The following is an 18,128-nucleotide window of genomic DNA, read 5'->3' as shown; positions in this document are numbered from 1 at the left end:
AATAAAATATATAAAAGAATAAGGGAGCAAAATACATGTCAGAATAAGCATGTTGTTTGAATTTGTACATAAATATTGTGTTAAACTGAATGACAATGTAACATTTTTCAACCAAATTTTGACATTTTATTCTCCAAAAACTATGAAACCATTAAAAGGACATTTTACTTACATTTAATGTGTTTTCTATGGACATCTTGACCCACATAAAGATTTAGTTAATACATTGGCCTCTCATAAAGCACGGAGGTAGGTATGAGCAAAAACAACAGTTGTGTTGGCTGGACCGAAGTTGGAAACCACCAGTCAGAAGTCATTTCTTTGCAACTGTAATGCCAAAGCTGAAGATAAGCTAAACAGTTAAATGACTTGGACATTAGTGAAACAAATGTCAAACAATAGCAAGCTTTTCCTTGTGGTTAAAAACAATGGAACAATCTATGTGAAAGATTGACCGCTTGACAGAGAATCAGAAAAGTATTTATATTGGTAGGCTTGTGTGTTTGTATTTCTCTGCTGTCTTCATGTTGTTCAAGCAATCGAGCGCTTTTTACTGGATTTACTTAATCACTGTTTCCTAATTTCAGGTACTTTTCCTACACTCTAAAAAAGCTGGGTTATTTTCAATCCAGAGTTGAGTCAAAGATTGGGAAATGCAAGTTGATTTAAACCACTGACATACTTTCCCCTTGGAAATCACAGCGACCAACCTGCGGCCTGACATGGTCCTGTTTCCAACTCGACTGTACCTTGGGAAGAGGCCATTAACGAAGCATTTGAAAGATGGTATGCCAACTTGGCTGCGGACGCTGGCGATCGGGGATGGACAGCGAAAGTGTTCCTGGTGGTAGTGGGCTGCAGGGGCATTGTTTCTAATTCCACTGCAAGGCAGCTTAAGGAAGTAGGGATCAGAGGACAGGCCCAACTACCGTAGTCAAAGAACTTGCCACTTTTTCTGAGAAAAGCAGCCACTGGCTGTGGTTAAAACTAAAGGATTCAATATGCCCAGGGGAAAGGCCATGTTGTAATATTATGCCCAACGGGCACTGTTAATATTCATTAACAGTGCCAGTGGGGCTATGACAGCCTTAGCCAATGGGTTGCCGCGTAGTGTTGCTTTGAGTGTGGTAATGTGTTGTAATGTTGTGCCATACGGGACCGGGGCACTGAGCATGCATTTCAGTGTAGGCAGTTGTGGCCTAATGGCTGGAGAGTTGGACTCCAGACCAGAAGGCTGCCGGTTCGATTGGTTGAGGTTGTTGGACACAGCATGGGCTGCCCGATGACAACAATTCAACACACACCCAGGTCTGATCAACTTGCAGTGGGCCTCTCTTGGCTGAGGGTGTCTTGTGACAAAGGGCGAAACACCCAATGAGGCTGAGGTGTACAACTGATGATGTGTCGCATTAATTGGGCACCATACAAAGGGCATTAGCAGCACCTCACCAAAAGGCATATTTCACCCAGGATAATGGATGTGAAGAAAGTGGGATCACAACTCATGTGATGTCTCTCAGGTAATGGCAAGGAAAGGTAAGTATGAATCATTAATCCCCCAATCACAGAGGATACCTACCCGACGAACCCAGTGAAACCTCAGACCTCCCTTTCGTATATTCTTGACTGCTCCCTTGACTGTCATGCATATGGTGTGGGAAATGTCCTATTGGGCAATTAACCTGTGCTGAAATAGTGGGATTATAACACCTAGTCCTATTAAGCGAATCTCTTTTGGGCTCCACAGAAAAGAGTCATATGTACGCACAGGTTTTGAATGACATAAAGGTGAATAAATGATGACAGAATTATTTTATCGCAAACTATCCCCTTAATATGCAGTGATATTGTTCTTACTGCATAGTACGCAAATTTAACTTGAATAAATCTCACTTCACATCAAACCTTATCAGTAAACAAACTATTCTGTCAGCTGATTTTTGTAGAAAAATAAGAAGCTGCTTATTCAGAGGACACACTGATGATACTGAAGATTGATAACTGGTTCCATAAGCACTGCACCTATGATGAGTCACATGACAACTTGGGTTCAAGGTTTCACACCTTGGCAGAGGTGTGTGGATGTACGCAGGCTCTCTCTGCTGGGTATCGCCTTACCCAAATGTTATTGTTTGTACTGTCATGACAACACCAGCCACATAGTAAACTACTGAGGGAACTTCCAGACATGTGATCGATACTGTCATTAAAAGTCATTAAGTCACCATGAGACTACAGTAAACCACGACTAATGGTGAGATTCTGTGTCGTAGTAGAGTTCATGAAATTAATTCAGTAAACTTTACTTAATACAACTGTGTTCTTGTTTTTTAACCAGAATTTAAGTTAGAATTATAAAAAGAATCTTCAACTTCATTTTATTATGTTCAACAAACTTAAACTTGTATAAAGGATCTTTTCTTAATTATTTTGTGGTGGGACTACATCAATTCTTTAAGAAGTTAATACAAGTTAATTTCCCTAACTGTGAGTTCCCAGCATGCTTTGTTTGCGACAGCATTAGGAGAGTCATTTTGGTGAAAAAGTGCAATTTTATGTGCTTTACAATCAAATCAAAGACTTTATAGTGTTTTATGTTCAGTTGTCTTCAAGATTTAGAAGAGATTCGTATTTCTGAGTTTCGTGGTACCCATGTGTAGTCATGCAGAAGCCTATGTACAACACAATGTCGTATTGTCAGAGAATCAGTCAGTTGGGCATGGGCAAAGTGTGAATACATAATTTATAGGAAGGAAATGGAACCCAACAACACCGGCAGGAGATGCAACGGCAGCCCTCAGACATAAGGACATCGTGGGACAAGCGCAACATAGCAGAGGGGGAATGGATTTGGCATCAACCACACCAAAGTGGCGAAAAGCAACACCAAAGGAACAGAAGTATATGGTAGTGGAGGAGGCTCAGCGTCAAGAGGAAGCAACTAGATGTGCCAGAGCGGTCTTAATGGCATTAATGGTTTGGGTAGACGTGGCCTAATGGTAAGAGAGTGGTAACCTTCTGGACTCGTGACCAGAAGGTTACTCAGCTTATGACTGTGGTGCCTTTGAGGTGCAGTGATATCTGCCCACTGCTTCTGGCGTATATGTGTTCACGACTTCCAGTGCGTGAGTTCACTACTCACTGGATGGGTTAAGGTCACCATAGCTGACAAACAGGTCACTCTCAGAGGACAGGTCCAGTGGAGGATACTCAAGAACTGGCCAGTGGTGCAGAAAGAATGCCAGATGACCTTATAACAATGCAACACACACCCAGGTCTGATCAACCTCCAGTGGAACTCCCTTGGCTCCCTGCTTCCCCTTGCATAAGCCATGGGAAATGTCCTATTGGGCAATTTAACTGTGCTGAAATAGTGGGATTATAACACCTAGTCTTATTAAGCAAATCTGTATAATTTTTCAGAAAAAGACTTTTGACCCAAGCTAACATTCATGTACATTTAGGAAGCGGACAGCAGGTGCATCTGTTGAAAAGTTCTCTGCCAAATCCGGCCATCCAATCTTGCATTCAAAAACTGTACCTTAAATACCCTGTATGACTGGAAAGGACTTAAGTGGAGTGAATTCTGCCCTCGACCACTTTACCAATAAAATATCAGTGGTGAGAGGCCTGGTGTTGTAAATGTGGTCCAAAAGCGATAGCTCTTCTTTGAGTGCATTCTGTAAATGGTGACATATAAAATAAATAAAAAAAGAATACTATTTAAAGTATTTAAATGAATTTTCCTCTCAGTAACAATGTTTTTCATGGAATTTTGCTAATAGAGTTTCAACAGTATGCTTACAACTAAAATATGTGATGCTAGGTTGTTACTTTTAATGAACACTTTAAGGCAGGGTTCCTCAATTAGTTTTCACCAAGGGCCAAATTCTACTAACAATAGCAAGTCAAGGGCCACCGACTATAATTGGATAACTACAATGTTTGTTCTGCTATTATTATTATTGTCATTATTATTATTATTATTTTTTTTTTACAGTTGTTTATTTGTTTTTTATTAGTTCTATTTCCTCAGTTTTGATAAAACAGTAACATTATATTCACAAACTCTCTTCAGCACACGACGAGCTCGGAAACGACGATGTGGCAGACTCGAGCTCTCGCGAATAAAGTTTACCAGCCTCGTGACTGCATCCATCGTCTCTTTCATTTTTCAACACCGATTTATGAAGCTAGTGCTATCAGGCCTTTTTGATGTCCAACCATTGAGGGAGCCCCGTCAGTAATGACAGAAACAACTTTGCTCAATTCTAATTCATTATTTTTAAAGAACTCCGTTAGTTCATTAAAAAGTATTTCACCGGTTGTGCGGCCATGCACGGCAGCAAACAAAGCAGCTCTTCGCGGAAATCCTTCCCATAAAAAAAATCGGACAAACACCGCTGTGCAATGTCGGTTAGTTCGCGAGACGAGTCTATTGCGAGTGATATGGCTTCTGCTTTCTTTATGTCTTATAACAGATTAGACAGGCATTCACCCGCCAATGGCTCCACTCTTCTTGTTGCTGTGCAATCAGATAATGGAACCTGCTCCGTTACCATTTTCTTTATTTTCGCGTCGTGATTTAGAAGTTTATCCACCAGTCAGTTGCAAAGGTTTTAATTAATTCGGCGTCAGTGAACGTTTTTTTGGCTTTTGCCAGGTTCCAAGCCACACGTAAGAATGCTGCGGTTACAGGCTTTCAGAATGTTCCGGATAACTGCATTTGAAATTTCTGCGCAATGCCCCGAAATGCCGTTTCAAGTTATCATTCTTGCAGACCGCCACGGTCTTGTGCATAATAAACACGTTGGCTTTGCATTGTGGTGGTCAGGCAAAATAAAACAAAACTGTTAAGTCCATTCGCTTTTAAATATTCTGTGTCTACCTTTCTCTTTTTTACAATCGCCATGATTTCGCTGTCAACCCTTGTCACTAGCTGTCAATGAACCTGCGCCGTTTGCATTTTCGCGCCAGCATTGTGATTGGCTGATGGAGTACCGCGAGAGCTATGTGAGATCAGAGTGCTTCGTGTGTTTTCGTGCGGTGATGTCATGCCAACCCAAATGAAACTGAATACACTTTTAGTGCATCAAGCGGGCCAAAAAAAATCATTTGCGGGCCGGATGTGGCCCGCGGGCCGCCTATTGAAGAGCCCTGCTTTAAGGTTTTGAGACGATTTCATTACATGACCTGCATTTTCTAGAACTCATCATGCTATATTAACTCACTTAAAGACATTCTGGATATAGCCTTTACAATCTGTGCTTTATAAAGAACTCAATTTATTTTATTCATATATTTAAATGTTAATGAAGAAGTCTATGTTTTTAACTTAATAACAACGTAAATACGCAATACATATGCGTGTGTTCGCATATTGAGTACTGTATTTATGTTATTTCTTGCACTATTTTAAAACCTTTTTGACACTGTCTTTGTTGTTGGCACCATCTAGTGGTGTGAAAAGGTTTAACAGGGAACTTTGGCCAGAGATCTCCTTTAAAGGTATTCAGTACACTGCATTTGAGTTTAACACAGGTGTGTCTCTAATAGATGAAGCTTTCTGAATGTTGGCAAGCTGTAAAAAAGTATTGTGGCCCTATTGTATTTGTAAATTTATGCAAAGCCGAATGGATTGATGTCATTGCTAGAAAATATCCAAATGACATTCAACTCAAGCACTATCAATATTTCACCTTTATCATTTATTATTCATATTTAACAATTCTTCTCATGGTTTGATATTTTTTTATATAGTGTAATAAAGCATTATATTTTCTTAGGCATGACTAAATTCTCAAGAAAATTGATCGGTATATTCAAAATGTGTACAAAATTTGAGAGAGAGAGGGAGAGAGAGAGGGAGTGGTAGGGGGCTGCTTTACCTCTCACACTTGGGTGTGTGCACCAAAGTACGGTTTACATGTTCCGCCCAAAACAGTGATCGGTGAACACTAGCCCCCATTTCCAACCCTCAACAAGAACACAGCTCTGACTGACAGGTCACAAGAAAGAGAGAAGGACAGAATATAAGTGAAGACCTAATTCAGCCGTTGACCTTTCATACATGTCTCCGGTTTGGATTGCAAGAATATGTCTGATCCTGCTGCTTTGCAGGATTGTGGTAAGTAACATCATCTGGTGTTTTTTATGGGTGTAGCACGAACATGATTAGAACTGAATGCATTAATAATGTATTATACAATGTTTTTACTGTATACACTTGCTTCTTTGTGTTTGTATGCTTACTGCTTATTACATCAAAAACCCTTTGACCTTTCCCAGGACTTTTATGTGTACGCCTATTGGTATTTTAACCATTGAAAATTGAAAAATGTTCTGTGCCTGTGGGCAGCATCATCTCACGTTCAGACCTGTGTTCTGTACGAGCAGCTTCTGACAATAGAAGGAAAAACAGGCAAAAAAAGTTAACAGTTTACTGTAAACAGTAGTAGGTCACTGGCAACGGTCATTTTAAAGAATACTAAATATGTCATTAATAATTTGTAATTAATGCAATTTAAACATTACTAATAAAACTAGTAATTCCAAATGTTATTAAATAATGAATGTAATGTAAATAATCAGTATTATAAAAAATGCATTGAAAATTTTGGAACTTCTAAAATATTAAAGTTAACCACGAGCCTGATCAAGTTAATAATATGGGCAATTTTGTTTTAGAGATATATTGCTGCTTTTGTACATTTCGCTATGCATGACAAGTCTGCTTTGCTGTCACGACAGATCATAAATAACTCACAAAACTTGTATGTCCACACACTGGAAGAAGGACATTTGGAACTTTCTCGCAACCATAAACAGTTGCTAACCATAAATAGTTGACCGTGTATATAGCGTTGTCATGTCTAAACTGTTATACAAATGTTAATTAATAGAAATAATATTTGTTCCACATGTGCTTACATCATTAATAAGATTTTAGAATTTTAAAGCTTGTTTTTATAATCATGATGCAATTGCAGAGAAACAATATTATGTCTAGACATATTTTGAACATGTAAAGTAAACTAAGCAGTGTCATGTGATATGTGATGACACAAGTTTAAAAAAATCCTTTAGGCATCAAGAACCAGATCTAATCGAAGGAGACGCGAGTGGATTCTCCCACCAACTAGACTCTTTGAGAATGTCGACTACAGAAAAGAGGAGTTTGTGGCAAAAGTAAGATCTTGTTCATAATTGTTTTCTATTGTGTAAACTGCACATAACCCAAAGACATGTTTTGCACATTCTTGTACAGGGTGGTACTATGTAAATATTCTCTTTGTTTGATCTTAAAAACTTGATGACAACTGGATCGACTGGTTGTAAACGCTTCACATTTCCATAGTTTCATAAGTTGACCAACATAGTGTGCAGTGACTTGCAAAGTCTGAGAGAAACTAGAAAACATAATTTAAGTTAAATTTTTATAAACAGTAACTGGGTAAATTTGTTTTTAATGAACACAGAGAAAGATATTTGGAAGAATAATCTTTCTAGTAGGAAAAATTACAATGGTAGTCACACATGCCCAAGAACAGTTTGCTTTTCTAGATTCTCCAAAATCTTCTTTCTGTTCGATAGAACAAAGAACTATATAAAGCAAATCTTTATGGTAGTCAATGGCGGCCAAGAAGCATTCTTCCAAATATCAAAATACCTTTATACAGTATAGAAACAACTTGGGGGTGAGTAAATGAAGATAGAATATTAGTTTTTTGGTAAACTGTTCCTTTAATTAATATATTTCAAAATGCTTACTTGAAAAATCATGATATAGGCAACACAAAACAATGTATTCTCACCATTGTCTTGTTTTTATCTAGATCCGGTCTGACAAAGATCTTCATGGGCAGCAGGTGGAATACAAACTGACAGGACATGGTGCTGACAAGCCACCCTATAATTTATTTGTTATCAATCCTGAGAATGGCTTTGTTAAGGTTACCGGCTTGCTGGATAGAGAGAAAATATCTTTATACAATGTAAGTTTTATCCTAACAAGCTCAAGAAATATATGCAGATGTGGGTCGTAATGTTGTAACTTCATATAAGTTACTAAATGTATATGAGAAAGATTTTTGGAATAATTTACTTTTTATTGGTGCTACGTTTCTTTATTTTTTAACACATAATAGTTTGTTTGGAGGGCATGATTTATATTTTGATAAAAACGTATAGAGCGAACGTAATAAAAACTCGATATCACCACAAACTGTATATATTGTCATCTGTAGCTAACTGGCTCAGCAACATTTCGCAATGGAACTATAGCGGAGGAAAGAATTGTGCTTAAGATTAAAGTCGAGGATCAGAATGATAATCCACCAACATTCAAATTACAAACTGGATCTGTGAAGGAGAGCAGCAAAATTGGTGAGTGATTGAAGTTTAATTCAACTTTGTATTCAACCGTGTTTTCTAAAAAACTTTTTTGCTGTGTGATGCTAATGTTTTCCAAAATGTTGACAAAATGCAGGTTTAACATTTACAAACTTTCTCTTCTAAACATGAACATCATCCTACATTACCTATAAATCTGTGTCCAATCAAATGCTTTCTTACATAGAATGTCCGTCTCCCTATTACCACAGACTTGCAAGTAAATCATGGTTTGTGGCTGTGACATAAATAAAGCATAATGGATGAACTTAGAAAAGAAATGAGCTCTTCAATAAGTTCCACCCAACACAGTTATTACATCAACACACAAAAATGCACATTTAGGTCTCTCGGGCTCCAGGGCTAATTCACCTCCACATAATTTTTCTGTCAGCAAGCCACTTTATTGACATAAAACACCTCCTTCGTTGAAAGAAAGCTTTCACTGCAATAATAAAATCTTTAATGCTTAAAAATGTTGCTGCACAATGCAACATACAATGCTTTGAATATAATGTAAATGTAAAGTCAACTTAATGTTTATGGAATGTGGAACATAGTAGGCTAAAGCGAAAAGTAAATAATGTCAATGGCTAAAACTTGTGTAGAGACATATAGTTCATAAATCATAAATCAGATGAAAATAGAATTCATACCATGCTTGGCTTATGAGTATAATTTAATATTTGACTGGGAGTAATAAATGGATGTGGCCCGGACATAAAGTTTAAGTGTTAAAGGCATAGTTCACCCAAAAATGTAAATTCTGTCATGAATTATTTACAGGTTGTTCCAAACCTGTATTCATGTTTTTGTTAAGTTGAACACAAAGAAAGGTATTTGGAAGAATTTTGGCAGCAGACGGGTCGCCATTGACTACCACAGTATTCAAAATTATGATGTTAGTCAAAAGTGCCCCAGAACTGTTGGCGTTCCTAAATTCCCCAAATTATCTTATTTTGTGTTCAACTGAACATAAAAACACTATTTTATATTTTTTCCTACTATCATAGTTAATTGTGCCTCAGAACTGTCGGTTGCTCACATTCGTCCAAATATCTTTCTTTGTGTTAAACCAAATTTATACAGGATTGAAACAACTAGAGGGTGAGTAAGTCCTGACAGATTTCATTTTTGTGTGAACTGCCCATAGCGAATAGATAGTATGCACATGTGGTTTTAGGTAAGGATGCACCGATACCATTTTTAAGAGACTGAGTACCGATATTTTTTATGGTACTCGACGATACCAATTCCTGTACCCATGCCTGTACCTTTTCAAAACACAGTGAGACTAATAAAAATAGAATAGCTTCATAATTCATAAAGTTGAATCTAATCATCTAAATAAATTACAAACAACTCCACCTTAAACACATTTTGCTTGTCACAAACTTTCAAAGCAAATTTCACAACAAATTTCAGTCAGTTCTGTCACACAAGGTTATGATGTTGTCATACATCAATAAAATACATTCTTCTGTCAACATTTATCTTCATGTTTCTTATGAAACAACAGGTACACATGTGATGCAAATTAAAGCTTTTGACGCAGATGAGCCAGACACTATCAATTCTAAAATAGCATACAGTATCTTAAAACAAACCCCATCGGAATCTGGTCCCATGTTCTCCATTGACAAAGACACTGGGAAAGTCTTTGTGAAGGAAAGAACCCTGGATCGAGAGGTAACAGTGCTTAACATTAAAAATATCACAAATCAATGATTGTAAAACTAAGCATTGAAATTATCTCTCACAGAGTTACGACAGCTACACATTAATAGTTCAGGGGGTTGATATGAATGGCCTCCCATCTGGCAACACAGGAACCGGAACAGTGAAAGTTCAGGTTTTGGACATAAATGATAATGTTCCTACTCTTGAGAAAGAAGAGGTAAGGAGAACAGTTTATTTCCTGAACCACACTGTACTGCAAGTAAAAAATACACAGTAGGCCAAATGTGTGAATTTAAATGGTATATTTCAGTATTCGGGCAGAGTTGATGAGGGTGTGGTTGACGTGGTCGTCATGAGAATAAAAGCCCTCGATAAGGATTTGGTACACACTGATAACTGGCTGGCAGTTTTTGATATTATAAAAGGAAATGAAGACAACATTTTCTCAATCGAAACTGACCCTAAAACAAATGAGGGAGTTCTCAAACTCATTAAGGTAAATTAAGTTAGAGCATTTTAAATGATGTCATCATAACTTTTGTTGTCTTGCAAATTATATTGTTTGTTTGGAAATACAATAATATAACAATATACTCTATATTATGCGATAATAATTGTGTTTTTTTACTTCTTTTTCCCAACTATGCCTTTACATGTATTACCTGAAGCCTATCGATTTTGAAAAGGTAAAAGAATTAGATCTCAATTTGGTTATATCTAATGTAGCACCTTTTATAAATGGAAGCGCTTTAGAGTTAGATGTTAATCTAAATACAAATGGGGTAGGGGCAGGAGGAAGCATAGGGGCAGGAGGTGGGGTGGGAGCAGGTGTAGGAGCAGGGGTAGGATTGGGATTAGGTGTAGGGCTTGGAGTGGATGCTGAAATAGATTTGGATGCTGGAATAGATTTGGATGCTGGAGTGGATGCGGGAGTGGGTGCGGGTGCAGGTGCTGGAGTGGATGCGGGTGTGGGTGCTGGAGTGGATGCGGGTGCTGGAGTGGATGCAGGTGCTGGAGTGAATGCGGGTGGTGGTATTGGGCTTAAACCTGGAACTAAACCTGGGACCAAGCCTGGCTCTGCCCCCGATGTCCAGTCAGGCATTAATCCTGGATCAAAACCTGCCTCCAAACCTTCTGGCAAACCCAGACCAAAGCCAGGTGGGAAAGGTTATCCAGTGAAGATCACTGTCAACAATATACCCGATGGCCCTGTCTTCACACCTGCTGTAAAAGACTTCCCTGTATCAGAGGATCCAGAAAATGGAGATATTCCAAAAGTGCTAGGAACATATGCCGCTTTGGATGGTGACACAGGAGAGCCTGCTGAAAATGTTAGGTGAGTGCTAATACCCAGAGAAGTTCTAAATTTTACAAGGATAGTAAGAGTGTTAAGGATTACACTCTCTTTTCTCTTTGAGTAAAAATGGCCAAGGTTCACTAGGGGGACTCTAGTTGGGGACATTTTTATATAGAAGCAGAAAATAACACTTTATGTGTATGAAATGTCTATAGGGTTTGGATGCCCCCTCCCCACTTTATATTCACGTCCTTTTCATGTCCTTTTTTATCACGAATGTGACTTTCAGGTATGCTAAAGGCCATGACCCTGATAATTGGTTAAGCATTGATGAGGAAACAGCTGAGATTAAGCTGACTAAAGTTCCTGATCGAGAGTCCAAGTTTCTGGTTAATGGAACATACATTGCAAAGATTATCTGCATGACTCAAGGCAAGAACATCTCAGTCATAAAATTGGTGTATAAAATGCTTAAGATAAAATAAACACCATGAATTAAATACAAAATGCTATGGAAGTTTTTTTTAGTTAAATGTACTATCTTTTCCTCTGCATTTATAGACGTGCCACCTAAGACTGCTACGGGGACAATAGCTTTAAAGGTGGAGGACATAAATGATCACTGTCCCACACTGACCAGCACCTATCAACAAGTTTGTGATAGTAACAAGGTGGTGGATGTGACTGCTTTCGATGAGGATGCTGATCCCAATGGTGCACCTTATAAGTTCGATCTGGTAGAAGAGAATAGTATGGGGAAATGGGAGATGGTGACTATAAATGGTAAAGATGACTTTGAAACTTATAACCTGAGCTTGAATATTAATTTATGTCATAAATGCCATTGCTGTCATGCAATGGATCTAGTGTAATTTCATGGTAGAATTTATAGAGATGTATGACTAACTCTTCCACCCTCACTTTTTAAAGATATTTCAAAAGACATATTAAAACATTTCTGTATTTTTCGAGGCATTCTTACAGCCAACACAGTGACATTTCTATGAGGCAGGACTATCTGTTTTCTGACCAATGGCAGAAATCAGAAAATAATTTCATTTGGTGATGCTAATAACATTTTGTTCTGGCCAAAACTTCGGTGCATAACTCATCTTGCATAGCTGCTTATTGAGGAGAGGTGTGCTATGACCTTTATAAGCGATCGGGCATACAGTGTTCATAGGGCGGAGGAAAAATCGTTGAAAACAAAGACCTTGGTTCGTTTCACTTGTGGCTCAGAGCATCATCAATGCATCATAAATTGGCAGCTGCCAAGAAAACTAATAGAATAGGCCCATAGAAACTAAACAGACTACCTTAGCAACCGTTTAACAAGACCTAAATCCCTTCATCAGTACATCATAGATATATGAAGGTTGGATTGTTTCACTCTTGGCTTGCAGCATAATTAATTGGCAGCTGCCAAGCCATTCATTAGCAATCAAACAGAGTACCTTAGGAACAGTTAAGCAAGACCTATAGGCCTATCTCTGCTTAAAAACATTATAAAAGACGTGTTGGTTGGCTCATTTCATTTGTGGCTTTGAGCATCATCAAGTGCCAGCTGCCAAGCCACTCCCATGCAACCAAACTGAGAACTTTTTTAAACCAATTTAGAAATGGTTTTGTGGCTTGAAATGTCATCCCCTAAAGACTGCCCAGCGGTTTGCCATGGCAAGCACCGCTCACTTTTTCTCGAGAAAATGTAACTAGTGTTACTACTACTTGGTATGCAAAGAATGTGTACTACACAATTTTTATTATTGCTGGTAAACCAACCCCAGTTCCCTCTCTTATTTAGAGACATCAGTGAGGTTTCAAACTCTGGAGTCTATGTGGCTAGGCATCTATCAACTGTCAATGAAGATATCTGATGCTAAGGGTCTTGCCTGTGAAAACAACCAAATGTTGGAGGTAGAAGTGTGCAGTTGTAAGAAAGGGGACTCCTGTGCGCCAAGGTCAGCATCACAACATGGTTCTTCATTCAGAATAGGAGCACCAGCAATTGGATTATTTCTGATTGGTGCATTGTTACTCATGGGTGAGTTATACACAAAGTAGCACACATGAATGTACATTCATAAGACTTGCAATCTCTATTTAAAAAAACAAATACATGAACGTTAGACTTCTGTGTGTGTTAGTATATTAGCTTTAAAGCTAATGCTAGTATATGCTATATGCTAGCATACTCCTTACTGTCTGCAATTTGTTTTAGCTCTAATAGCAATGCAGCTTAAATACATAAATGCATTGGACTTTATTCAATCAGATGCTTTCTAGAGAAAAATAACTAATACCTCCTGCAACCATGGTTCATGGCTGTGATGTCATACAATTCAAGTCAATAGGATTTTAATGGACGCATTCTATGATATGATTCCCATAAATAACCTGCACACAGGACAGATCAAGTTTTTTTACAATATTTTTCTGACTGTATATCTTTAACAGGGCTCTACATGCTTAAAATAAACTCTTGTGTATCTTGTATATTCAGTGGTTCCCTTGCTCCTTGTCTTCTGCAAGTGTGGGTCAGTGAGTGAATTCACAGAATTGCCCTTTGAGGCTAAAGAATGTCTCATCTCATATCACACTGAAGGCATAGGGGAGGACAAGGTAAAAACAAGTGTCACATAAAATTCTATCTAGATAAACTTGATTTCAAAACTTTACATAAAAGCATATACTCTAATTTGTTTCAGTTAAATTCAGCAATCAAATTGTTGTATTTACCCCCTACAAACATAAGCATGAGTACATTTTATTCGTTTAGCTACTCTTAAGTAGTAAAAGTACTTCATGTAATAAAGTATACTACTATAAGTAACTAATATCAATGTACTACTCGTAGTATGTGTCGAATCTTTATACTTATCGGGACTAAATTGCTAAACTTTTTTAGATTATAAAGTACACAACAAGTTTATTGATAGAAAACCTAAAGGCATACATTTACAAATTCAATGTTTTGTAACACATTACGGAAGTACACTGAAGAATACAGTAAACTAGTTAAGCAGTTATACGTCGTAGTTTAAAGTTGTTATTGTTTGTAAGTGAACTTAACAGTTTACTAATACATGTATAAACACAAATGTCTTGTCTTTATTTTAAAGATGTACCGCATACTAATAACGCGCTTACTTAAACTTTATTTTAGTTTTTTGTAAAGTTAACCATATACAGCTTCACACAGTTTGAAAATAATTCTCGCATGATAAATTAAAACCCCAAATTAAAACAAAAGCACTTTGTCTTTTTCTATGTGGACTTGATTTTGTTTGTGATGTCACCGTAGGAGGTACCACTTCTCAGCAGCCCTATTGCCACATCAGATCAAAACCATACCAAGATATCCACCAACGTATCCTCAGTGCCTCTTCCTGCAAGTCTTGCTAATGAAAACACAACAGTCCAACAGGAAATTATCGGAGGGTTTACAGAAATCGATTTAAAAAAACGTTTGTACCACCATTACAACTCAACATTACTGATACATAAACAGCGTGACATTTATGAAGATATGGCACTTGGAGATGAATTCCTGTGTGAATACTATTCTCAGGTAGGAGTAAACATGCATCTCAAAATCTGATACACAGCATCTTATCCACTCACTGGATAATATTGATCATCAGTGTGACATGAAGCAACTTACAATTTCTTCTTCATCACAGAAAGCAAGCTGTAGCGCTGAGAACCCTCCTCTAAAGGACTGTCTTTTGGTGTATGATTATGAGGGTGAAGGCTCCCCTGCTGGCTCTATTGGTACTTGCAGCCTCCCCGATTCTGACAATGACTTGGAGTTCCTCAACAACCTGGGTTCAAAGTTCCTTACACTAGCAGAGATTTGCATTCCTCCAAAACCATGTTTACCACCTACCAAAACTGACCAAGTACTCAAATCTGTAGAAACCGGCTTCAAAAGCAAGAGCTCTGTTTCCCCTAGCACTCTTCAGGTTAACAAAACCGTCCCACCTCGGGAACAGCAACAACAAGCCTCCATTACCAAAGTTAAGGAGACGGTCATCAAGTCAGCCACCCTACCAATGGCCAAAACAAGTCAGACCATTTTTGTACACCAGCAGCCTCTTTACTATCTAGTGGAGCAGCAGATACCAAACACGGTTCTCGTCACAGAGAATTCTACGCAGGGCATGTATGTGATCAATGGGCACCCTGGGACAGAAAGTTTGATACTCCAGGGAACAAATATTGCACAGACCACTCTAAGTAGGGAACAGCAGGAGATGTACTTGATCAATGGAGCTCCTTTAGCTCCAAATCAGCCGATACAGATTCAAACAGATTTGCAGGGACAAGAAAGAGTATTAGGGTTTAGTCCTGTCTCACCTCCTGTAGCTGCTCCGGGTGGTATAATCCTAATGCCGACCCAGATCAGCACAGAGGCACCGGTGCAAGGGCATCAGCCGATACAGATTCAAACAGATTTGAAAGTACAGGAAAGGGTGTTAGGGTTTGGTCCTGTCTTGTCTCCTGTAGCTGCTCCGGGCGGTATAATGCTAATGCCGACCAAGAGCAGCACAGAGGCACCGGGGCAGGCTCAGGCGAGCGGGGCACCAGTGTTACTTTCTGATCTTAAAGCATCACGCAAAAATAAGTAAATGCTGTCTGAGACACTGGTTACAAATGTAGAGTATAAGATAAGGTATAGCACATCGATGAGTTCAGTCAGACTAGATATATTTGAAAAACAAATGGGTAACATTTATGGGTATTAAATGAGTTGGCTAGACAGAGGTTACCAGATCTGTGTAACATAGACTGGGGTTGCCAGATCTGTGTAACATAACCAGCCCTCTGGCCAATTAAAACTAACCCAGTCATCCCAGCCCCTCCTCACAGTTGTCATGAAGGATAAAATTAGCTAAATAGACGAAAACCACTTTTTGTACCAGGCTGAAAAAAAATTCTGCTGTGAAGCTGGACATCTTAACATGGGGTGTCTATGGAATTGTGTCCTTTTAAAAGTAGCCCGATTCTGCTAAAAAACATAGATCTGGCAACCCTGGGCTCCATTCATTGTTTGTTATGAAAATCATAGCCAGTCAGTCAAAAAATCTATGTAACACAAAATCTCAAAAGTGATGGAATTTAAATGTATAAGCAAAAAAGATCAGAAATACTTCAATGACAGTTGACCCTGAGGCTGACATTCAGCATCAGAAATCATAATAAAACTGCCGACATGTGTACTAACAAAATAAAGAACAAGTTTTCAGCCAGCCATAACATATTATCGGCATCATAATTGTAATAGAACTGCTGACATGTGTACTAACATAATAAAGAACAAGTTTTCAGCCAGCCATAATATATTATACAGTATTCTATCAAAGCTGTTTTGTTTGTCTTACATTAACATTTAGTCATTTAGCAGATGCTTTTATCCAAAGCGACTTACAAAGAGTTCAGGGAGCAATAAGAGATATGTCATAAAAGAGCAATAGTACGATAGGTGCTAATACAAAGTTACTAGTTTCAACAAAAACTAGACCACTACCTGTTGAGAGAAGAGAGAGGGTTAGTGTGATTTTTTTCATTTGTCTGTATTCACTGATGAGATGGGTTTTATGTCGTGTTTTGAAGGTTGTGAAAGATGTGGTTGACCGGACCGCATTAGGAAGAATGTTCCATCAGGAATGTTCTTCCAAAGCTCGATGTTTGAATAAAATTTTTGAAAAATATTTACATTTAAGGACAAACAGAGAAACAGAGGTCCGTAATATTCAGTCAGTGAGAAGAGTATCTTTGACACAAATGATGACATTACTCGAACTTCAGGTTTACCAACATTCACACTGTGGCCTGATGTTTCGTGATGGAGGAAACTTTTGAGGGGGAGTAGAAGCACATCTGTTGCTAGGACATCTGGGGCTTGACATTTTTATGACTATTCAGAAAGTAGAAACTGCTGCCATTTTAACTACAAAAAGTCATAAATACCTGAAGTCAGAGCTGTGGCCTTTTGGTTAGCACACACACCTCAGACACATGAGTTTAGTAGCCTAATCACCCAAACAAATTAAGTAACATCCCACTCAAGTCCTCCTTTTCTTCCCAATGTTTCTTGCGATCACACAATTTTTAATGTAAATAGTAATACTGTGAAACAAAAAACGTATGTTATTAAAGGTATGTTCTGTGATATTCAAAAACTCAAAGTGTATTTTATCTTTCACACTTGCTTATTTGCAAACAACAAGCAAAGTCATGACTCATGTGTTGACTTTTCTCTACCTCTTTTAATGTGCAAAAATCTTGTGGGGATATCTGACAAAAGCTTTTAATAAAGTAAATCAAAACTGCAGTTTTGAAAGAACTACTTTTATTTGTTGCTGCTGTGAGTTGAGCATTACAGTTTACCCTGAGGAACTGCTTCAGAAAAAATCTAATTTGGTTCTTTCATGATACCCGCTGAAACCTGCTGTACCAGCAGTTAAGAGGAGTCAGAAATTTGCAGCTAGAGCATTTAACTTCAGTCATTCACTGCCACAGGGGACGAGCCAAAGAATGAGAATTCACCATATACTTCAGTTAAAAACTAATCCAGTTCCCACACACAGACTGTTAATCTTTCTGGAATGACAGTATGTTCAAACAGATGACAAGTGATATAAACATCAGCAAATGAGTTAGCCCAGAAGTATCCATTCGAAATATACTTGATTTCTTAATGCTTATTAAACTAAACGATAAATTAAAAAGGACCTAGATTTTTGTAGTAATCTTATTA

General features: G+C 38.1%; 1 protein-coding gene across 1 annotated transcript; it reads left to right on the top strand.

The window, feature by feature from the left end:
- Nucleotides 1–6,070: 6,070 nt before the first annotated feature.
- On the top strand, nucleotides 6,071–17,701 carry LOC306904597 (desmoglein-2.1; the record flags this gene model as incomplete). The annotated part of the gene is made up of 14 exons (XM_079474584.1): nucleotides 6,071–6,127; nucleotides 7,087–7,188; nucleotides 7,836–7,994; nucleotides 8,247–8,385; nucleotides 9,911–10,080; nucleotides 10,154–10,288; nucleotides 10,382–10,567; nucleotides 10,740–11,407; nucleotides 11,658–11,800; nucleotides 11,930–12,151; nucleotides 13,170–13,409; nucleotides 13,869–13,987; nucleotides 14,670–14,936; nucleotides 15,049–17,701. 14 exons carry the CDS (start codon nucleotides 6,071–6,073, stop codon nucleotides 15,994–15,996), a joined length of 3,555 nt encoding a protein of 1,184 aa, XP_079330710.1. The 3' UTR covers nucleotides 15,997–17,701.
- Between the last annotated feature and the right edge of the window lie 427 nt (nucleotides 17,702–18,128).

This window comes from Barbatula barbatula, assembly GCF_947034865.1.
Source record: "Barbatula barbatula genome assembly, chromosome: 15".
Lineage (NCBI taxonomy): Eukaryota > Metazoa > Chordata > Actinopteri > Cypriniformes > Nemacheilidae > Barbatula > Barbatula barbatula.
The sequence above is the reverse complement of the archived record's forward strand: the minus strand, read 5'-3'. Positions and strand labels throughout refer to the sequence as shown.